The sequence below is a fragment of the Pollachius pollachius genome (assembly GCF_949987615.1).
Source record: "Pollachius pollachius genome assembly, chromosome: 4".
In the NCBI taxonomy this organism is placed as follows: domain Eukaryota; kingdom Metazoa; phylum Chordata; class Actinopteri; order Gadiformes; family Gadidae; genus Pollachius; species Pollachius pollachius.
Window position 1 is genome coordinate 3,842,689 of NC_136937.1, and position 23,338 is coordinate 3,866,026.

The window sequence follows — 23,338 nt, forward strand, 5'->3', positions numbered from 1 at the left end:
GTAAGCCCCGCGGACTACAACCCAAGACCAAGGAAGAGGTCCCCCTCTGCCGTTGGTAAGACTAATTACCTAAAAAACCGATTCGGTTGCAATGCCAAAGTTTATATCAACAACTTATATTATAAATGAGATGGCTTGGAGATGTTTGGACATAGATTTTTAAATGCGAAGAGCATTTGCGAGTAGTGTTAGCAAATTCAGCTGTGCGGTTAGCTAGCGTAGGAGGGTCACAGGCATAGATGTGTATAAACATAGAAGCCACCCCCGTTGCTGCGACACGTTAACGTCGCAGCCATATTGGAGAGGTCAATACTGACAATACAAAAAGCACACGGCGCAGCTTCGTTCCTAAGCCTTATTGGAGAAAAAAAACATTGAAATGGGTTGAAGAATAAAATCTTTAGCAGGTTCTTGAAGATAAAATGCACTAACATTTACCATTCTCAAGCGATCTAAATTATAAAAAGATATACAAATCAAATATATATATTATAAAACATATTGATAGATGCATTGTTCTAACCCCACGTAGATCATAAACCGTTGAATAAAATGACTAATTTAAATCGGTGGAAGTATCGAAGGGCTATCTTTGTTTATGTCTAGAAAACCGCAGCTCTCCCGTCTCCTTTACAGGCAGTCTTGGCCTCCCCAAGATGGTGGCGACATTGCCGCTCGAGCCCAGGGCTGAGGCAGCTTCTATGTCTATATGTCTGTCTCAGAGCGCCACATTTAAAAACAAGACTGGACACGAGTCTCTCTCCCGTTAGCTTCTTTCGAAACGCACGCTCACAATTAGTTACAATACACCTTCATGCATAAAACATTAAACATTAAACGCCCAACGATCTATCCCGGCATTATCTCCCCTGCTTTCCCATTCCTGAACTGAAGTAGGGAAGACACTCGGGCTGATTGTTGTGATCAGCCTGGCAGTGAACAGAATGGTCGGCTGCGTATCTGTGTTCATCCGCTCTGATTATGTATACTTCATCTCCGTGCTCGCCGTGAAGGGCCCCTTGTTATCGGCAGACGACGCGTATCCACAACAGAAGGCTTGTTGGGTGTAGCTCTCTAATCACTTGAGCTTGATTCGCCGTTAAGCGGTTGTCATTTTCGTCCGGAAGCGTCAAGCAGCTCTGGCCGGGGACTCGACCCGAGCCACCATGGTAACAGCCACAAAACACAGCCACAGACTCGTTTTATACTCATTGTCTGCCTCTTCCCCAACGCAGTGGCTTCTCAGCTCTTAAGATCTGGTGGATATTCAACTCGCTTCAATGTGGGTCGATCTTTTTTGTAACGTTACGCGTGTTTGATGTGCGTTTGAAACGGGCTTCAACGAACCCTCTCGTTCTTCGGAGTAACCGCTTACTCACGGATGCTTATGGTTCTCCCGTTTTCTTAAATTCCATAGGGATGAGATGAACCTCTCTTCGCTCCTCAGCCAGTCCACCCCCCAGCTCCCCGGGGGGGCGTGTGGCCTGGGGACCCCCGCCCTGGGTGTGTCCGCCCTTGGCGCGTCCGCCGGGCCGGGGGCGTCGGAGACGGAGCTCCAGAAGATGCTCATTGATGAGAGGATGCGGTGTGAGAACCACAAGATGAACTACCAGACGCTGAAGGCAGAGCACACCAGGTACACCTCACTCTGGTCTGAAGACCCCCCCCCCCAGAGGAAATGGTTTGTTTATTTGTTAGCTGTAGATTGTCTACACTAAGGTTGTATCTGATTGTTCGTGCTACTTTGCTGATCCCTTTAAGCAATGGTTTTTAAGAGTGTGTGATGGAGTGACTCTATTTTTTGTTATAGCTAGAGACCTAAAATATAAATGAATTAAACCATAATGACACCAACACAATCACTAAGTGTCCTGTTCTTCCAAGTGGAGGCAGTGCAAGCCCTATAGTATTTATTTTTTATTGGTTTCATTGCCTACATTTCGTGTTGAACATGTTAAACTGTGTGTGTGTGTGTGTGTGTGTGTGTGTGTATGTGTGTGCACCCATGTGCTTGTGTGTGTGTGTGTGTGTGTGTGTGTGTGTGTGTGTGTGTGTGTGTGTGTGTTTGTGCGTGCGTGGACCTGCTTGCATGTGTGTGTGCACCCACGTGTTTCTCTGTGTGTGTGTGTGTGTGTGTGTGTGTGTGTGTGCATCCACGTGTTTCTGTGTGTGTGTGTGTGTGTGTGTGTGTGCGCGCACCCACGTGATTCTGTGTGTGTGTGTGTGTGTGTGTGTGTGTGTGCACCCATGTGTTTCTGTGTCTGTGTGTGTGTGTGTTTGTTTCTGTGTGTGTGTGTATGTGTGTGTGTGTTTCTCTGTGTGTGTGTGTGTGTGTGTGTGTGTGTACCCGTGTGTGTGCGCCCCCTCCAGGCTGCAGGAGGAGTTGTCGCGGGCCCAGGCGGAGCTGCGAGGTCTGCGGGGGGAGAGGACCGCCCAGCAGGAGAAGGTGCAGCTGCTGCTGGCCGGGCTGAGGGGAGAGCTGCTGGACAAGACCCGCGCCCTGGAGGAGAGCCGGCTGCAGGTACCCTCCCCCCCACAGGCTCCACCCCCGCAGGCTCCTCCACCACAGGCTCCTCCACCACAGGCTCCACCCCCGCAGGCTCCTCCACCACAGGCTCCACCCCCGCAGGCTCCACCCCCACAGGCTCCACCCCCGCAGGCTCCACCCCCACAGGCTCCCACCCCCGCAGGCTCCACCCCCACAGGCTCCCCCCCCCCACAGGCTCCACCCCCACAGGCTCCACCCCCACAGGCTCCCACCCCCGCAGGCTCCACCCCCACAGGCTCCCACCCGCGCAGGCTCCACCCCCACAGGCTCCCACCCCCACAGGCTCCCCCCCCCCGCAGGCTCCACCCCCGCAGGCTCCACCCCCACAGGCTCCACCCCCGCAGGCTCCACCCCCACAGGCTCCCACCCCCGCAGGCTCCACCCCCACAGGCTCCCCCCCCCCACAGGCTCCACCCCCACAGGCTCCACCCCCACAGGCTCCCACCCCCGCAGGCTCCACCCCCACAGGCTCCCACCCCCGCAGGCTCCACCCCCACAGGCTCCCACCCCCACAGGCTCCCACCCCCACAGGCTCCCACCCCCACAGGCTCCCACCCGCGCAGGCTCCACCCCCACAGGCTCCCACCCCCACAGGCTCCCCCCCCCCGCAGGCTCCACCCCCGCAGGCTCCACCCCCGCAGGCTCCACCCCCGCAGGCTCCACCCCCACAGGCTCCACCCCCGCAGGCTCCACCCCCACAGGCTCCACCCCGCAGACTCCACCCCCGCAGGCTCCACCCCCACAGGCTCCACCCCTGCAGGCTCCCACCCCAACAGGCTCCACCCCCACAGGCTCCACCCCCGCAGGCTCCACCCCCACAGGCTCCACCCCCGCAGGCTCCACCCCCACAGGCTCCACCCCCACAGGCTCCCCCCCGCAGGCTCCCCCCCGCAGGCTCCACCCCCACAGGCTCCACCCCCGCAGGCTCCACCCCCACAAGCTCCACCTCCATAAGCTCCTCCCTCACAAGCTCCACCCCCATAAGCTCCACCCCCACAAGCTCCACCCTCACAAGCTCCACCCCCATAAGCGCCACCCTCACAAGCTCCACCCTCTACGAGCTCCAGCCTCACAAGCTCCACCCTCACAAGCTCCACCCCCATAAGCGCCACCCCCACAAGCTCCACCCTCACAAGCTCCACCCCCATAAGCGCCACCCTCACAAGCTCCACCCTCACAAGCTCCACCCCCATAAGCTCCTCCCCCACAAGCACCACTTCGGATGCACTTAGTACAACGGCACAGGTGTGTTTGTGTATTTGTTTATATTATGGCAATAAAAAGAAGGAGAGACCAACCTACTTGTGTTATTATTCCCCACGTATATATATATATATATATATATATATATATATATATAGAAAAGATTTTGTATATGTTCGGGCTGCACTTGAAAATAAGAATTTTGTTCTGAATTTGCTTGCCTGGGTAAATAAAGGTTAATAATAATATGTAGTTCAATGCAATTCGCAAAACTTCCAAGTCCAGCATTTAGGTGAAAATGTATTGAGGTTAAACTTTTTAATTGAGGATCGATTTTTTTTTCTTTTGAATCCCAAGAACTGCGATCATATTGAATCCTGGGAATGCGAAAGCCTCCCAGCCCTCGTGTTCTGATTGGCTGTGTCTGTGTGCGTTGCCTAGGTGATGACCCCCCAGAGGCTGGACCTGCTGCGGGCTCAGCTGCAGCAGGAGATGGAGGCGCCCGTCAGAGAGCGCTTCAACAAGCTGGAGGAGGTCCGTGCTCTGTCACAGCCGTCAGAACGCCCTTCATTCAGCCTGATGCTGGGACGGCCACCTTCACATTTATTGATGTTTTTATTCATTATAAAATATATATATATATTTTTTAATTGTAGCTTATTAAAGAGGCTAAAATCGCGATTTTGATTCATATGACATTAATTGTGCAGCCGTATTTTACAGATCGATTACGTGCCTGTTAAAGTGGTGTGTTGGTGTGCGTGGGGACGTGAGTGTTGTGTTAAAGTGTGGTGTGTTAGTCCGGGGACGTGAGTGTTGTGTTAAAGTGTGGTGTGTTAGTGTGGGGACATGAGTGTTGTGTTAAAGTGTGGTGTGTTAGTGTGGGGACGTGGATGTTGTGTTAAAGTGTGGTGTGTTAGTCCGGGGACGTGAGTGTTGTGTTAAAGTGTGGTGTGTTAGTGCGGGGACGTGAGTGTGTGTTAAAGTGTGGTGTGTTAGTCCGGGGACGTGAGTGTTGTGTTGGAGTGTGTTTAGTGTGCTCTGTGAGGACGTGAGTGTTGTGTTGGAGTGTGTTTAGTATACTCTGTGGGGATGTGGATGTTGTGTTAAAGTGTGGTGTGTTGGTGTCGGTGTGTCAGGAGGCGGAGCGGTACCGGTCGGAGTACAACAAGCTGCGCTACAGATACACCCTCCTCAAGGCCCAGGCGGAGCACCAGCAGCAGGAGAGCGCACGCACGCTGGAGGAGAGGAACATGCACTTTGAGGCTCAGGTCGGTGTTTGAGGGAATCTGACGTAATTGATGTCCGCCTGTCTGTCTCCATTTGTGTGGTGTATGTATGTATGTATATATATATATATATATACACACACACTCAAGCATGCACTCACTCACTCGCTCTCTAACACGCACTCTCTCACTCACTCTCTCACTCGCTCTCTAAATCACTCTCTCACTCTCTAACTCACTCTCTCTCTCTCACTCACTCACTCACTCCCTCTAACTCTCTAACTCTCTCTCTCACTCACTCACTCACTCACTCACTCTCGCTCTCTAAATCACTCTCTCGCTCTCTAACTCTCTCTCTCTCTCTCGCTCCCTAACTCACTCTCTCTCTCACTCACTCACTCTCTAACTCACTCACTCACTCACTCACTCACTCACTCTCGCTCTCTAAATCACTCTCTCGCTCTCTAACTCTCTCTCTCACTCTCTCTCTCACTCACTCACTCACTCACTCACTCTCAATCTCTAACACACACAAACGCTCGCACACACACCAACCCGTCCGTCCACTGACGTGTCGTCTGTCCGTCCGGCCAGCTGTCCCACCTGGAACGGGAGAAGGACGACCTGGTGGCCCAGCACCGGGGTTCGGACCCCAGCCGCGACGGCCGCCGCGTGGAGGTGCTGCTCCGGGAGAAGGCCCAGCTCCACCTGCGGCTCAAGAGCATGGAGGCGGAGGTGGCGGAGCTCCGCGCCCAGCGGGACAACTCGGGTCAGCAGGCGGACAACGTGCAGCGCATCCAGGTCAGGCAGCTGGCCGAGTCCCAGGCTGCCCTCAAGTCCCTGGAGGTAAGACGCGGGCCCGCCGTTGGCTCTTGATTGGCTGTTGACTGATTGATGGGTTGTGATTGGCTTTTGACTGATTGACTGGTTGTGATTGGCTGTTGACTGATTGGCTGTTAACTGGTTGTGATTGGCTGTTGACTGATTGACTGGTTGAGATTGGCTGTTGACTGGTTGTGATTGGCTGTTGACTGACTGGTTTTGATTGGCTGTTTACTGGTTGCGATTGGCTGTTGACACTTTGACTGGTTGTGTTTGGCTCTTGACGGATATTGACTGATTGTGGTTGGCTAGTGACTGAATTGAGTGGCTAATGATTCACTAGCCAACCACAACCAGTCAATAGTAGGGGTGAAGGTCGTTCAAGTAGTGAAATCCGCCACTCGTAGTGACTGATTATATAGTCGCTAGTGACTGATTTGGACTGGTTATGATTGCCTGTTGACTAGTATTGACTGGTTATGATTGGCTTTGGACTGATTTAAACTGGTTGTGATTGGCGATTGACTGATTTGGACTGGTTGTGATTGGCGATTGACTGATTTGGACTGGTTGTGATTGGCTAGTGGCCGTTGGCGATCGTTGTTTTGACGCATTGATTCATTGATTGGGTTGATTGGCTGTTCGTTAATTAATTTTGATTGGCTGTTGGCTGAGGAAGGGCGACTGGTTACGAGTGACGGACTTGTGACGTCGTGAGCGTTGCCGCTGGTCGGTCGGTGATACGCTGTCGACCGACTGTGACCGTGGGTGACGGTCGTTTGACCCGCATGCAGGCGGCGGCTGATTGGCTGTCGACGTGTCAGCCCACTCGTCCTGATTGGCTGGTTGTGGTCACAGGCGGAGCGTCAGTCGGTGCGGTCGCAGCTCGAGCGCGTGGAGGGCGAGGTGCGACTCGCTTACGAGCAGAACTCCACCCTGACAGGACGACTGCACAAGGCAGAGAGGGAGGTCAACAGCCTCACCACCCAGGTACGCTCACCTCTCACCTCCGACCTCCGACCTTGGGCTGTTCATCCAGGGTTCAGGTCACCGACCCCATCGCCCTTTAGCTTCGAAACCCGTCTGTTAAAGGTGACATATCATACCACCAGGTGTGAGTGGGGTTAGCCATTACAAGCCGTTTTGAAAACAAGGTCTCTAATGACATCAGAAGTGGGCGTGTCCTCCTTGATGTATGACGGTTAGATGAGCAATGTTTGCTACAGTCCACTGGGTAGGCTGGTAGACTGATATATCCACCATAGAGGCAGATTTTCAAAACGGCTTGCAATGGCTAATCACACTCACAACTGGTGGTATAATCTTTAACATGGTGGTCCCCTTTAACAACTCAATGGATAGTTTGACCCTAACCGTTAAACTGCAGCGTCTGACACCACTATGTACTCTTCCTATTCTCATGGGACGCTATACTGCCCCCTATTGGTGGGGGGGGTGTCAGTGTAATACACCTGTACTAACGAGTGTACCGCATCCAACAACGTTAACTGAAAATCCTCCGCTTAAACTCCCGACTTCCCGTCCCGAGTGTTATGGGGAAGCGTCTCAGCGCAGCCACGCCGTCCGGCCCGTCTCACGTCTGTCTGTGTTTGGTCCCTCAGGTGGAGGGCCTGAAGCACTCCCACAAGCTGGACCTGTCTGCCGTCAGGCTGGAGTGTGCCCGCAGCAAGGGGGAGTTGGAGAGGGAGAGGGGCGCCCTGCAGGGCCAGATAGATGGTAGGCGGCCGCACACACACACACACACAGACACGGACGCACATTAGTCCTTCACTCGTACACACGGGCGTCCCACTCTGACACACACTCACTAGTGTTTCACTCTGACACCTACGCAACCACACACACTAGTGTTTCACTCTGACACATACGCAACCTCACCCTAGTGTGTCACTCTGACACACACAACCACACACACTAGTGTTTCACTCTGACACACACACACACACACACACACACACACACACACACACACACACAATAACAGTGAAAGTGTTTCACTCTGTCACACACACACACACACACACACACACACAATAACAGTGAAAGTGTTTCACTCTGACGGTGGTTAGGGGGTTTGACTAACTTGCGTTGAATGGTTGTGGGTTTGAACACCAATGGCCGCCCAAGGGTGGAATTTTGCCCAAGGGGGCCTACCAACAGGCTCTCTGTTGGTCGGCCCCCTTGGGAGAGATTCCTCACCCCTACCTGGCTAATGATGCGCTGAAGGATTCCCTGTTGGTTGCTATGGGAGCCTTGCTTCTACACAATACATTTTCCTCCATTCCCATTAATGCACGAGTGCATTAATCGGGAGCACTGAAAAACTAGTGCAGAGAGGTTTTAGAAATATGTTATTACTATCCAAATTAAATGAATAAGCATATCAGTGTTTCCCCTACCATCGTTCAGGCCTGGCGGGCCGCCAGGCAAACGACCGGCCAAAAAAATGAAAAAAAAGTGAAAAAGAGAAAAAAAAAAAAACGAAAAAAAACAAAACTGCGGTGTCGAGCGTGCGCAGATGATGCCCCATCATAACGGACAATCTGACAGCATTAAGTTATATCACCATTAGCATGGCACCACCAAAAAAACTTAAAAGGCATGAAGGACAAAAAGGTATTTCAAGGTTCTTCCTAAACACGGTGCCAAACGAGAGTACAGGTGGGGAAGAAGGGCGAGTGACAGGCGTGGAGGAACAGGTCAGAGGGGCAGAGGGAGGAGATGTCAGCGAGAGCAACCAACCGAGCGCTAGCTATAGCATCGGTGACCCAGATAGGGGCAGCAAACACCGAAAACACCGAAAATCACCGAAAACACCGAGCGCTAGCAATAGCATCGGTGACCCAGATAGGGGCAGCAAACACCGAAAACACCGAAAATCCGGCTGGGACCCAGACTGGCTTAAAAACCCCAAATATAGCCAGTGGCTATACCAGACTCAACATGGTAAGTTACAATTTGTTGTCATTTGTTTTTTTTTTATTTAAAGGAAATATATTTAGCTTACATTGTTGTTCTAAAAGGGCTCAAAAGTCTGGTTCTGGAAGTAAAAATCCCATTCATTTTTCCCATTGAGAATTGGATTATTAGCCATAATATCATAACCATCCAAGCTCACCACCAGCTATCTCAATATGTATTGGTGCTTTATGCTCCTGTACATGAAATTAGTTTATATTAAATCAACTTTGTTTTTAGAAAAACACTGTTTATTCTCCGGCAGAAGAACTATACCACGAACCGATCGCGTAAATGCGACGTCTGATTGTTTCAGCCCGCCGTTACCATGGACGTTTTTACTGCCCCCGCGAAACACTAGCCTCGTTCCTTATATGTCCATGGTAGGAGCATGGACGAGTAGGAGCCGTCTTGCTCAGCCTGGCTCAATTATGACACGCGTCTTGCTGAGTCTTGTATATTAAAAAACACTATCTTTAAATCAGCGCACAGCTGTTAAGTTAGCTACTGTCAATCAAATAGAACATTAAAGCTGCGGCTTCACATTAAAAGCATTTCACTGGCTTCACATTAGCATTTCAATGGACAAACGTGAGTTGGCTTTTATTTTGAAGTAACAGGAAGGTAAACGCTGAAGCAGGCAGCACCTTCACAGAGCCATGCACAGAGCCCACTGAGCCCAGCAGCCACCGGCAGCGCGACACACACAAACGGAGACACATACACAGACAAACGGAGAGACGCACACTCACACAAACGGAGACTGCTGTCTCCACACAGCTATCGGACAAATGCCAGATTATAAAACACGCATTTAAAAAGGGGGGCTCACTGTCAATAACAATGCGGGACAACGTCTCAATTTGCGGGACGTGTGAAAAGTCATGGAAATGCGTGACTGTCCCGCACAAAGCGGGACGTCTGGTCACCCTAAGTGACAAAGCCGACTGCCATTAAACTAGAGTAGAATCAGAAGCAACTCAGCTTTTGGATGCTTACTGTTATTAACAGTAAGCACTTTGTGTTACATTTACTTGTATGAAAAGTGCTCTATAAATAAAGTTTGATTGATTGAACAGTCATATTGTTCTTAGTACAAAGAAACAGATAAAATGTGATAAATATAAAACGCCAGGCCATATGAAAAGAGCATGCTATACTATCATTTATTGAGAAAAGCTTGCAATGGATTGTGGGATTAGGAGTTATTTTATGTCCAGATAATAATATGTACACAATGTTTTATAAGAGTACTGGGGTAGCTGGTGGGCCTTATTTCCATAGTTAAAGCAAAAGATATTAGCAAATGAACATTTTCAAATGAGGTTTTGAAGGAGAATTTTTTTTTTCGTGGGCAAATTAAGATAAAATAATAATAGACTTTCTGAATTGAAATATTCTTCATTTACAGGAGTGTTCTGTCGCATATGCCGCCAGCATAAGCAGGCTGTAAAGAGAGGATCACCCCAAAGGGTGTTCATTGAGGTCCCCTCTCAGACGTTTAGAAAGGATGTCTTGGATGCCCATTTGAGGTCAGAATATCACAGTGCAGCGTTTAAGGCCCACACAACTTTGGTTAAAGGTAAGATTTAATCTAATGATTTGATTTCAGTGAAAGAACTTAACAACTAGACTTTAATCACATTAATGTCAAACTGATTTGTAAGGGCTTATTTTGCTCTTTGTCCAGGTCACTCTGTCACAGCAGCTTTCGAGCCTGTGGTCGTTATTGAGCATGAGGCTGTGGTGGGTGCTTTCAAGTGTCTGTACTGGCTGGTTAAACACGAAATTGCCCACCACACTAACTATCCAGCTCTGCTTGAGCTAGCTGAGCTGCTGGGTTGTGACTACTTTGCCAAACTGAAGGTAACTGTATAATATTAACTGGTAAACTGTCAACTGTATTATAATAAGACTTATATAATTTTAATTTTTGTATTTTTCTATATCTCTTTTATTTTCAAAGATAGGGAAATCCACCAACTATAGGTCCCACCGTATGGTTGATGAAATGCTGGAAATACTGGCTGGTGTTATAGAAGCACCAATCCTGCAGGACATTAGAAACTCCCAGGCTGTCGGGATCGAACTGGATGAGAGCACTGATGTTGCTGTGATTAAACAGCTGGATGTACATGTTCGGTAAAAAGATAATGTTTTCTTGTAACAATAATTTAACATAGTTTGAAAAATATATTGCAAGATCAAGCTATGTGTATTTATTTAATTTTAAAACTATTTTATTTTAGATACCTTGATAAAGAGGGAGTTCTTTTTAGCCAGTTTTTGGATTTGGTTCCCCTTCCTGATGGGAAGGCTGACACCATTGTGACTGCCATCCATAGCATCCTTGATCAGAACGGCATTCCCAAGGATAAAATATTTGGTCTTGGGACGGACGGTGCAGCAGTCATGACAGGTATAAGATTATTGGAGTTAAATATATTGTTTTTTTTGCAATTATACCCTCTAATCTTTTTTCTTTTTAAAAATAGGACGCCATAATGGAGTGGCGAAACAACTCTGCGACACCATGCCATGCCATGAATGACGTCGCTGTGCACTGTGCTGCCCATCGTTTGGCTCTGGTCTGCAGAGATGCCTCAGAGAAAACAGCCTACATGAAGACTTTCAGGGACCACCTGCAGCATCTTCACCTGTATTTTTGTTACAGCAGCAACAGGACAGAAGTTTTGAAGGCAGCAGCCACAACACTGGGAATCGCTAATCTGAAAGTTAAGGTAAGACAAACCTTAATTTTTACAAGGAGGAAAGATTACAGAAAACTGTTTCATTGCACCAGATATTTCATAATATTTTCCCTGCAATAATTTATAGGAGGTCAAGGACACACGCTGGCTTTCTCAGCACCAGGCAGTGGCAAACCTGCGGAGAAATCTCCCTGCAGTGCTGACGGCCCTTGCAGAGGAGGTACAACACAATAAGTGCCCTGTGGCAAAAGGACTCTGCTCCTTTTGTGCCACTTATCGTTTTGTAGCTGCACTGTACCTTCAGGCTGATGTGCTTCCTCATCTGGCGAGATTGTCAAAGATCTTCCAGAAGGAGGACGTTAATTTCCTCGCTGTGAAAGACCAGGTTAGATTATCCACTATCCTTGTTATAACTTTTTTTTTAATCCAAACAAATGATTTGATATTCTAAGACTATTTGGTTGTGCAGTTGTCACAATGCATACTAAATGTAACTTTGTTTTTCCCTCAGGTACCAGTCACAATTGCCTCAATCCAAAGGATTAAGGAGGCAGGTCTCAACCAACCTCCTGGCTCAGCCCGGGCCAAACTCCACCATGACCTGAATGATCCCAGGGGGCTGGGATTGTTTAATATCAGGGCTGAAGAGGAGAGAGAGAGGAGAAGGCAGCAGTCCTCTGGCAGCAGTGACCAGCAATCATTTTGGGGTCGATTTTGCACTCAGGTATTTATTTTTATATTTATTTATATTAGCTAATTGCAACCTAACAGATACAACTATTTTGTACCACAATTATCATAGGATAACAAGTTGTTTTTTTTAACAAACTAGGTGATGGAGCCATATCTGCTGCAACTTGTTGAGCAGTTGAACGGGCGTTTCCAGGAACTCCACATCCTTGGGGCATTTAGTGTGCTGAGCCCACAAGCAGCCAGGAAGCTGGATCAGGATGTGCCTGTGAGCCAACTGAAGACTCTCGCAAAAAAGTTCCACCCAATGGATGAGCAGACACTGCTGGAAGAGTGGTCTTCATTCAGAGAACATCTCGCTACTGGCATGCTGAAGGTGAAAGAATTTTTTAAGAGCTAGCTTTGTCCCTTATCAAATTTCATCTTATATTAATGTTCCTTGTCAACTGCTCTATCAAACTATAGGACAAGAACCAGATGGATGTAATGAAGGAGCTGACATCACAGTACGATGAGCTCAGTCAGCTCTACCCCTGTCTGAGCAAGCTTGCTGCAATTGGGCTCACTATTCCGCTCAGCAGTGTTAACTGTGAGCGAGATTTTTCAACTATGAACAGGGTAAGTAACACAACTCATTAATAATTTTAGCAAAGTAATTTCTCCCTTTAGTCAAAATTTAAAAATCTAATGAACAAAGACAAAAACAAATCTTCACTTTGGTAGGTGAAAACTGACCTCAGGAACAGGCTGCAGGGAGAGCACTTGGGGGACTGCCTGAAAATATCCATCAATGGGCCGCCTGTTGGAAACTTCCCTTACCAAGAGGCCATGGAGCAATTCTTCCAAAAGCCTAGAAAGATTAAGTGTAGCAACCAGCCATGCTCACTGTGTTCATAATAAAATAAGTGTATTGTAAATAAAATGAGTATTGTAAATAAAATGAGTGTATTGTAAATAAAATTAGTTTATTGTTAATTACGTGTTTATTGAATCATTATCAACTTGTGATGGCTAAGCAAGTGTTTTATATGGAAGTAACCAACAAATACTCTAGCATCCCGTGAAAAATGTATAACAAATCACACTATCAGCTCTTACCACCAGGCCTAAAAAAAATTCTAGGGGAAACACTGCATATGTTATTACTATATGCTATCAATTGAATTAAACTGTTGGAACCTAATTCGAAATAGTAACGCAAAGACAAAATGACATGCAAAAGATTTTTAAAACTACTGGCAGTAAGAAAAGGACTTTTATTGTTGACGTTTATTGTATAGTGCCCAACGATGTCTCTCTCTCTGTCTGTCTTTCTGTTTACCTCTCTTCGCCTCTTTATCTGTTTGTCTCTCTCTCCTTCCATCTCTCCCTTCTCTCTGTCTCTCTCTCTCTTTACCTCTGTCTTTCTCTCTCCCTCTCCCTCTTTGTCTCTCTTTGTCTCTCTCTGTCTCTCTCTCTCTCTCCATCCCTCTCTCTGTCTTTCTCTCTCTTCACCTCTCTGTCTTTCTCTCTCTGTCTCTCTCTCTCTCTCTCCATCCCTCTCTCTGTCTTTCTCTCTCTGTCTCTCTCTCTCTCTCTCTCTCTCTCTTCATCCCTCTCTCTCTCTCTCTCTGTCTCTCTGTGTCTCTCTCTCTCTCTCTGTGTCTCTGTCTCTCTCTGTCTCTCTCTGTCTGTCTCTCTCCATCCCTCTCTCTGTCTTTCTCTCTCTCTCTATCTCTCTCTGTCTCTGTCTCTCTCTCTCTCTGTCTCTCTCTCTCTGTCTCTCTCCCTCCAGCTCTGCAGACAGACGTGGAGGTGCTGAGGGCCGGCGGGGAGAGGCAGAAGGAGGTGCTGGTGGAGAAGGAGAGAGAGATGGTCCGGCGGGTGCAGGCCGCCCGCGAGGAGGAGCTCCACAAGACGGCCCTCTTGCACGAGGAGAAGTAGGACACACACACACACACACACACACACACACACAATAACAGTGAAAGTGTTTCACTCTGACGGTCTCTCCGAGATCACTTATTAAAGGCCTACGTGCAGGTTAACCGGAAGATTTGATTAATGGGTACATAAAGCGCTCAAAGTATGTGTATCATTCATAAAATGTCTTCAAAATAGTGTTAAAGTCCAGTTTCTGTCGTTTTTGGCAGTAACGGGTGTTTTCTAACGCCATTGGGCGATGACGTCACGTTGGGGAGACGTGGTGGAAGGTAGCCTCAGCCTACTACTAGAACTATGGCGTCTAAGAGGTGGCAAGAACCGCAAATAACATGTATGATGGCCCACAGCCGTATCATTTCGAACCTGACAGACGTGAGAGGGCGAATGAGGAATTGCCGAGAACTGATGGCGGTCAAAGCCAAGTAAATGCATGGTCAGAGGAGAATGAGTGGAGAGTTGCTATCATTTAGCAACGCAGCAACGAGCGCTGGAGCTAGTCAATGAACAGCAGTGCATACAATAACAACACTTTTATTTATGTTTACTGTCAGTGAATAGCACCGAGTGAAAGTCAGCGTTTTCTTTATATCTAGTGACAGCGATTATGTCGTTCAGATAAGTACCGGTAAACTCAGTCAGAAGATCTGGAAATAGAAGGAATAATGCTAGCTATGGGCTAACTTGCCAGTCCCACCTGTGAAATCCCCCCAGACAATCCCTAATTAAATCTTACCCCCGACGTTGTAAACAGATTTCCGATTAGTTACCCCACGTTTTGATGGTAGCCTACTAGCTCCAGTAACAACATCGTTGCATAGTGTTTATTTCTAAGCTTTCTTTTACCCAGTGTGCGAAATACCCATCAATATTCGGGGGTCCCCATCTCCTGATTGTTGCGCAATACCGATATACAATTTGCAGTAGGCCTATAACATTACAATAGTTCATGGATGCAAGACAATCAGTATTTAGCCTACATGGCAACACGCACACACTTAACATTTTTTGATAATCCGGTATGTTATATATTTTAAAGCAATAGGAGGCTGCATTGACTAAAGTTGTTTGGATGCACGTTGATTTCCCTCTATTCCCCACTATTCACGGAGCCTGAGGTGAATAATTGTTGATTAAATGTTTTAGTTTATACTACACATGAACACTCCAAAAATAAACAGGATAACGCTTTTCGCCGGGATTTATATGTTTTTATTAGCGGTTTATTTGTTGTTATTAGAGGACATTTTGCGATGAAAACAATATTGAGTTTGAGATGTCAATCATGGGATATTGCCCAATATCCCGAGATAGCAAACCAATCAAATTGCGCCATCTTAGGAGGTTCACGTGTAGCATATACTAACTATATATAATATCTATGTATTTATCTATGTATCTGTATAATCTGCTGAACACTCTCTTACTAGTCTCTACTCTCAAGGGTCTCAATGCGGTTTTGGTCCGTGTCTCCCCAATGTGACGTCATGCAGTGCATTCTGGGGGAAATGGGAATCAATAGCAAACCGCTAAAATAGTACCTACTTTTTCGCATTACATTCCGTTTTGTGATACCTAACAACATTAAATACAATGGATAACAGTTTAAATCTTCATTACCAACAAGCAAATTGCACAAATGTGTTGGAAAATAAACCCTGCAACACAGCCTTTAATTTAATTTAATGCATTTACTTAAAATGCTTAAAATCTTACTTAAAATCTTTTAAAAATCTTTTTTTTTTTTTAAAGAGGAATCTGATTGCTGTGTTTCCTGTTAGGCTGGAGGTGGAGAACCGCCTGTCAGAGCTGGAGCAGCAGAGGGCGCTGCAGGACACCGCTGGCCACGCCCACCGCGAGGAGTGGGAGGAGCGTCTCCGTGGCGCCCAGCTGGGGGAGCAGTCGGCTCGCAAAGAACTACAAAACCTCAGGTCTGGACGCCTTGATTAGTTTCACCGTGCGATGGCTTTCACGTCAGATTGGTTCGTCAAATGAATTATGTTTATATACATATTTATCAACATACGAAGAAAGTAATTAAATAAAACCAAACTCTCATCGGAGACCCTAATACCAAAAACTAAACCCTTACCCTAACCCTAGAACCAAACCCTTAGGAGACCCTTACCCTAACCCTAGAACCAAACCCTTAGGAAACCCTAACCCTAGACCTAAAGACCAACCCTAAAACCCAGCCCTAAAAGGACGCCCTAACCCTAGAACCAAACCCTAAAACCCAACCCTAATAGGAAACCCTAACCCTAGAACCAAACCCTAAAACCCTAACCCTAGAACCAAACCCTAACCCTAGAACCAAACCCTAAAACCCAACCCTAATAGGAAACCCTAACCCTAGAACCAAACCCTAAAACCCAACCTTAATAGGAAACCCTAACCCTAGAACCAAACCCTAAAACCCAACCCTAATAGGAAACCCTAACCCTAGAACCAAACCCTAAAACCCAACCCTAATAGGAAACCCTAACCCTAGAACCAAACCCTAAAACCCAACCCTAATAGGAAACCCTAACCCTAGAACCAAACCCTAAAACCCAACCCTAATAGGAAACCCTAACCCTAGAACCAAACCCTAAAACCCTAACCCTAGAACCAAACCCTAACCCTAGAACCAAACCCTAACCCTAGAACCAAACCCTAAATCCCAACCCTAATAGGAAACCCTAACCCTAGAACCAAACCCTAAAACCCAACACCAATAGGAAACCCTAACCCTAGAACCAAACCCTAGAACCAAACCCTAAAACCCAACCCTAATAGGAAACCCTAACCCTAGAACCAAACCCTGAAACCCAACCCTAATAGGAAACCCTAACCCTAGAACCAAACCCTAAAGCCCAACCCTAATAGGAAACCCTAACCCTAGAACCAAACCCTAAAACCCAACCCTAATAGGACGCCCTAACCCTAGAACCAAACCCTAAAACCCAACCCTAATAGGAAACCCTAACCCTAGAACCAAACCCTAAAACCCAACCCTAATAGGAAACCCTAACCCTAGAACCAAACCCTAAAACCCTAACCCTAGAACCAAACCCTAAAACCCTAACCCTAGAACCAAACCCTAACCCTAGAACCAAACCCTAAAACCCAACCCTAATAGGAAACCCTAACCCTAGAACCAAACCCTAAAACCCAACACTAATAGGAAACCCTAACCCTAGAACCAAACCCTAAAACCCAACCCTAATAGGATGCCCTAACCCTAGAACCAAACCCTAAAACCCAACCCTAATAGGACGCCCTAACCCTAGAACCAAACCCTAAAACCCAACCCTAATAGGACGCCCTAACCCTAGAACCAAACCCTTAAACCCAACCCTAATAGGACGCCCTAACCCTAGAACCAAACCCTAAAACCCAACCCTAATAGGGCGCCCTAACCCTGGAACCAAACCCTAAACCAAACCAGAACCAAACCAGTGCAGTAAGAGGTGGGCGCTGTGCACTGTACGCCGTTGTGTGTACATGGTGGATCCGTAGACTGACGGGGGGCCTGTTTCTGTTCTCCAGGACCAAGCTGCTCCAGCAGACCGCCCACCTGGAGGAGCTGGAGAGGAGTAAGGAGGAGCTGGACGACCTCCGACGGGTAAACACCTGCCTTTAGTGTTCATGACTGGTCCCCTAGGTCCACTTTGGGTTAGGTTCGAGGGATTCCTATTTGGGTTAGGTTTTGGGTGCTAGGGTTAGGGTTTCCAAGGATTTGGGGTTAAGGAATAGGTTTCGGGGTTTGCTTTTTGGTTCTAGGGTTAGGGTTTCCTAAGGGTTTAGTTTAAGGGTAAGGGTTTCCTACAAGGGTTAGGTTTCAGGGTTTGCTTTTTGGTTCTAGGGTTAGGGTTTCCTAAGGGTTTAGTTTAAGGGTAAGGGTTTCCTACAAGGGTTAGGTTTCTGGGTTTGCTTTTTGGTTCTAGGGTTAGGGTTTCCTAAGGGTTTAGTGTAAGGGTAAGGGTTTCCTACTAGGGTATGGGGTGGGCTTTAGGGTTTGCTTTCAGGGCTAGTGTTTCCTGCACTAGACTGTCCTCAATGCATGTAGAACACATTAGCACCAGGGGGGGGCTGATGTGCTTCAAGCTAACGATCCGTGTGCTCTGGTCGACTGTGCTGAACCTCTCACCCTCCTCCTCCTCCCCACAGCAGAACCAGGACTTGGGGGTGCGGCTGGGGACCCTGGCCCACACAGAGGGGGGGCTGCAGGCCTCCAACCAGCGCCTCAAAGACGCCCAGGACGTCCTCCGGGAAGAGCTGAGGGCCGCCCGCGCCCAGGCGGAGAGGAGCCAGCACGACGCCGAGCGGTGAGTGTGTGTGCGCGTGCGTGCGTGTGTCAGTGAAACCGTGAAATGCTTTCACTGTTATTGTGTGTGTGTGCTCCTAATTAACATCTTAGTAGTATATTAGTAGTGAGTGTCGCAGTGCGACCACCTTTCAAAGGTACCAATTGAAGGCAAATCGGACCGTTGCCTCCGCGGCCTGTGTGAGTACATTGCAGGCTGCACGCCGGCCACGGACGCAAGAAAAGCGCTCATTATGGTCTGTCGTAGGCACTGGTTGAGCGATGCAAATTGAATGCAGAGTGCATACATCAACAGGGAGACCCGAAGTGGCCGTGTGTCCCCTAAAGCGAGGGGTCCACCGCCTCCTCCTAAGCCGCTGTGGTCCTCCCCCCCCCCCCCCCCCCCCTCCCAGGCTCCTGGAGGAGCGGCAGGTCCAGTGGCTGGAGGAGAAGCACGTCCTCCAGGAGGAGCAGGACCTCCTGCAGCAGAAGTACGGCCAGGCCAAGGAGCGGCTGCACCGCGCCGCCAGCGCCCAGAAGAAGGTACGCCACCCGCCGCGCCGCGAGAGAGACCGGAGAGAGACCGGAGAGAGACCGGAGAGAGACCGGAGAGAGACTGGAGAGAGACTGGAGAGAGACCGGAGAGAGACTGGAGAGAGACCGGAGAGAGACCGGAGAGAGACCGGAGAGAGACCGGAGAGAGACCGGAGAGAGACTGGAGAGAGACTGGAGAGAGACTGGAGAGAGACCGGAGAGAGACCGGAGAGAGACCGGAGAGAGACCGGAGAGAGACTGGAGAGAGACCGGAGAGAGACCGGAGAGAGACCGGAGAGAGACTGGAGAGAGACCGGAGAGAGACTGGAGAGAGACCAGTTATTTCACGTTTGAAACCGTGAAATAATTTCACTTTTAGTGTGTGTGTGTGTGTGTGTGTGTGTGTCAGAGTGAAACACTGTAATTGTGGGTGTGTCATTGAAACGGTGAAATACGTCCACTGTTATTCTGTGTGGTGTGTGTGTGTGTGTGTGTGTGTGTGTGTGTGTGTGTGTGTGCGCGGTCGCTGATCACCGTGCGTCTCTTGTGGCATCGCAGCGCAAGGTGCAGACGGAGAACAAGGAGAAGCGGCTGCACAATAAGATCCAGCTGCTGGAGGCCAGGATGGCGGAGCTGGAGCTTGAGAGCAGCACAGCCAAGAGGTGAGACCGGCTAGGACCCAGGGGGCTGAGGTCTAGGGTTGGGGGGTCCTGGAACACATGCCAGCATGGAACCTAGAACACACACAGGAGAATCTATGCTGTGTTCCAATATCTATACTATCCGTACTAGCTTGAGTACGTAGGGCGTTCCCATAGAGATCGGGTGAAAGTAAGTGTACTGAAAGGACCCGGATGGTGTACTCACAACGGTCAAACCGCGAAGTGGGGATCGATGGACACTTTTCGTACTCAACGGCAGCCATCTTAGCTACGTAGCGGAAGAGGGCGGAGCCAGGCTGAGCCTAAGTCTGCGCATTTTCCACATAGCCTGCAATAATAGATTCATTTTGTAGTTTTTATAGCTTTAATAGCTTTTTATAGCTGCTAGGCGTAAAGAGTTCACCGTGCAAAGCGGGATGTGTATCGCCGCGGCTCCTCCGCCGCGGCAGCCGGTTAGCGCACCACGGAGCAACCGATTTGGAACAACACTGACACCTGAAAATTAGCGCACTTAGAGAGTGCGAATAGTGTACTACGTTAAAGTGTACTCATGGAATTATGGCTATTGGAACACAGCACTAGACTCAGACATCTAGAACACACACAGGAGAATCTAGAATCTGACACGCCAACATCTAGAACACACACACAGGAGAATCTAGAATCTGACACGCCAACATCTAGAACACTGGTTCTCAAACTTCTTCTACGAGTGTACCCCAAAGTCACCCCCATTTTAGAACCACTGATCTAGAACACACACCTGAACCTAGGCTCTAGGAAGCCGCCAAAAGGTTCAGAACACACACGTCTAGGTTCTATGCGTCGTGTGACTTGGATTGTGTTCTGGTTTGTCTTTGCTAGAACACACACACACACACTACTGATCATCTCTCTCTCTCTCTCTCTCTCTCTCTCTCTCTCTCTCTCTCTCTCTCTCTCTCTCTCTCTCTCTCTCTCTCTCTCTCTCTCTCTCTCTCTCTCTCTCTCTCTCTCTCTCTCCCAAGGCCTCCCTCCCACTCTGAGGAACAAGCCAATCTCAACCGGCGGCTCAAGGAACTCCAGCGACGACACAGCGAGTTCCGCCACCTCCTATTGGGCCACCAGGCTCCCGCTGGCACAGGCCCCGCCTTCCTTCCCTCCTCGCTCTTCCCCCCGCCGCCCTCATCCCAGATCACGGTACGGACGCTTTCTTCCAATCAACAGAACTTTTCTTTCCTTCAAACTTAAAATCACATCACGGGTTTTCCAGGTCTTGTTTTGTACGAGGCACCTAATGAAGGCAGTGATCATTCTCACCGTCCAATCGATCGAGGTTCAATCGAGGTTCAAACATTGATCTTCACATTTTTCATTCAATTTCGGTTCCAATGTGTGGGGCCAATGAAACAGTGTTGAAGGTTTGTTATCTTGACTGCCGACGTGAGGCGATTCATCCAGTAGGGGGCGGTAGAACCCCAGATATGAGGGACGCTTGAGTCCCGTCTCAAGGATATGGCAGTAAAGTAGTACCGCGCTCCCAGCGACCTCCGGCAGGACGTGTTATTATTATATGATGTACGGCCTGGCACTTAATGAATGCATTCTCTGCATATCCTCCCCCTTTACCCTCCCCCTTATGCAATGATCGTATGTTCCACCTCCTTGCAATTACAAATAGAGCATCGTGTAGCGTCTTGCCCTAGCTATCTTCGTTGTATACGGGGGACGGGTTAACCTAGCGGTTGTTGGCGACTGCACTTGGCTCCTCACTGCACCGACGGCGGGATGCTCTCGTTGGTCCTTCTCCTGACAAACGGACTCATGGCGAGTCTCTCTAGATAAAGTGTCTGCTCAACGCCCCCTCCCCCCCCTGAATGGTTTCCTGGCTGCGTCTTCCCCAGGAGGAGCAGCACCTGCGGGAGGTGTCCCAGCTCCACCGCCGGCTGGAGGAACTGGAGAGCGTCCAGCACCACCAGATGGAGGAGCTGGGGCCGCCGGCACAGAGGGACCAGGACGTCTCCGGACGGTCCTGACCGCTGACCCCCCCCCCCCCCGTCCCCTGAAGCCGCTTAGACGCTCCGACCTCACCGCCTCAAGGCCACGCCCCCCTCCCCACACACACACTTGACCTCTGACCCCCTGTCGCCTGAACCCCTTTGACGCTCGACCTCACCACCTCAAGGCCACCCCCTCTTAACCCCCCCATATTTGACCTTTGACCTCTGACCTCTGGTACCCTGACCTCCATGCCCACAGTCTCGTAACCTTGTGACCTCTCTGAGGTCACCCACATACAGAGAGTATAACCAGCATCAGTAGCTTTCTGAACCCCCAAATCTTCCCCAATATAAAGAGACTCGTACCAGTACCACTGGCATCAGGATTAATGGCAATAGATTATGAATTGATTGTTCTGGTTCAAATTAATCAATGAGTTCAACAGTGTTACTGTAAAGAAAATATTTATTGGATTATACATCCAAACATCCATGATTTTTAATGTTTTATATTGTCACACTCAGGTGCTATCGTCGCATTCGGAAAAGGTGTGAGATGTTTACAGTGACTCCGAGCCAGGGCTGCAGCGTCCCGATCCGCGTTGCACATCGTCTTTATACTTGACTATTTGCTAGGTTGTTGTAAAAAGAAAGTAGTTTGAACCTGAATAAAAAAATAATCATTTTACTGACCGCGTGCGAAGTCGATCAATGGGCCTAGTGATTTAGATAAGAGATAAGCCTTTAATGTCATTGTACACCATTGTATCGCCTATACAATGAAATTGGGAGCGAATTTGTCTCCTCCGCACGACTTCTAAACATTGTCGTACTATGCCAGCAAGTAACTATTTCCTTGTGCACTAAAAACCGCCTTCATACTTCAGACACTATAGTTATATCGTTTGTACTCACCAACGTTTTTTGGAGGAGTTGTCAGCAGACGTTGCGGTTGCAGGTAGGGCTGGGCGATTTGGCCTAAAAATAAAATCGGATTTTTTTCAAACCAAACCTGATTATCGATTTTAAAGGGGACATATCATACCACCAGGTGTGAGTGTGATTAGCCATCACAAGCAGGTTTGAAAATGTGCAGCATTGTGACATCACAGGTTGGCGTGTCCATCTATCCGTCCCACATCTAGATGGACATGCCCACCTGTGATGTCACAATGCTGCACATTTTGAAAACGGCTTGTAATGGCTAATCACACTCACACCTGGTGATATGATATGTCCCCTTTAATCGTTTTTTTTCTACCAATGACAAATATATATATTTTTTATGTTTAGATTTTATTTGAAGAATTACAATGATTATCAAAAGCAAAATAAAATATAACCGCAAGCGGTGATTAACGGGGTCCGAGCAAAATTAAAAGTCAAGAACACACTAATGAAAGATATATAAATATGACATATAATTATGAAGCAAAGATGTTGATTAAGATGTTCCACTTAATGCAATACTGTGCCTCGGCTTTCGAGTGAGCTGCAAAGCAATGGCCGAATGTCATGTTCAGCTTGTTCATGATGCTATGAGATCCGAACTCTCAACCTAAGGATCACTTGTACAAGGCATTATCCCATTGAGCCACTGATAAACATGAACTGCCGCCTAATTCACATGATCAAAAAGTCTATTGATAAGCATATAACATCCAGAAAACTCCAAGCAAAACATTTCTCAAGTGAATTAAGGGCTTTCTTAAAAGAAAATACCTGAAAAATCTTTGGAATTCTGGGGAAATTAAACATTTGTAGTCAAGAACA

General features: G+C 48.2%; 1 protein-coding gene and 2 long non-coding RNA genes across 4 annotated transcripts; all 3 read left to right on the forward strand.

The window, feature by feature from the left end:
* The first annotated feature begins 6 nt into the window (after positions 1-6).
* On the forward strand, positions 7-22,182 carry cep83 (centrosomal protein 83). Of its 2 annotated transcripts, XM_079734216.1 has the most exons (16): positions 7-55; positions 1,418-1,636; positions 2,371-2,521; positions 4,193-4,285; positions 4,891-5,022; positions 5,575-5,826; positions 6,661-6,792; positions 7,425-7,539; positions 13,957-14,101; positions 15,884-16,033; positions 17,634-17,709; positions 18,255-18,412; positions 18,804-18,933; positions 19,483-19,586; positions 20,594-20,765; positions 21,470-22,182. In XM_079734216.1, the coding sequence occupies exons 2-16, from the start codon at positions 1,425-1,427 to the stop codon at positions 21,599-21,601; spliced, it is 2,154 nt and encodes a 717-aa protein (XP_079590342.1). In that variant the 5' UTR covers positions 7-55; positions 1,418-1,424; the 3' UTR covers positions 21,602-22,182. The 2 variants fall into 2 exon arrangements, with proteins under 2 accessions (XP_079590342.1, XP_079590343.1); XM_079734217.1 differs by lacking the exons at positions 7-55; positions 1,418-1,636; positions 2,371-2,521 and adding an exon at positions 3,726-3,793.
* LOC307074190 lies at positions 10,236-11,170 on the forward strand. The gene is made up of 4 exons (XR_013811769.1): positions 10,236-10,363; positions 10,472-10,647; positions 10,748-10,923; positions 11,031-11,170. It is a non-coding gene; the product is annotated as an uncharacterized lncRNA (long non-coding RNA).
* On the forward strand, positions 11,398-12,463 carry LOC307074189. The gene is made up of 4 exons (XR_013811768.1): positions 11,398-11,522; positions 11,620-11,877; positions 12,004-12,216; positions 12,325-12,463. It is a non-coding gene; the product is annotated as an uncharacterized lncRNA (long non-coding RNA).
* Positions 22,183-23,338: the final 1,156 nt, after the last annotated feature.

Coding starts and splice junctions, on each gene's coding strand:
- cep83 (XM_079734216.1), top strand. CDS start 1,425: ATGAACCTCTCTTCGCTCCTCAGCCAGTCCACCCCCCAGCTCCCCGGG. Junction 5,023..5,574: donor ACATGCACTTTGAGGCTCAG/GTCGGTGTTTGA, acceptor CCGTCCGGCCAG/CTGTCCCACCTGGAACGGGA. Junction 5,827..6,660: donor CTGCCCTCAAGTCCCTGGAG/GTAAGACGCGGG, acceptor TTGTGGTCACAG/GCGGAGCGTCAGTCGGTGCG.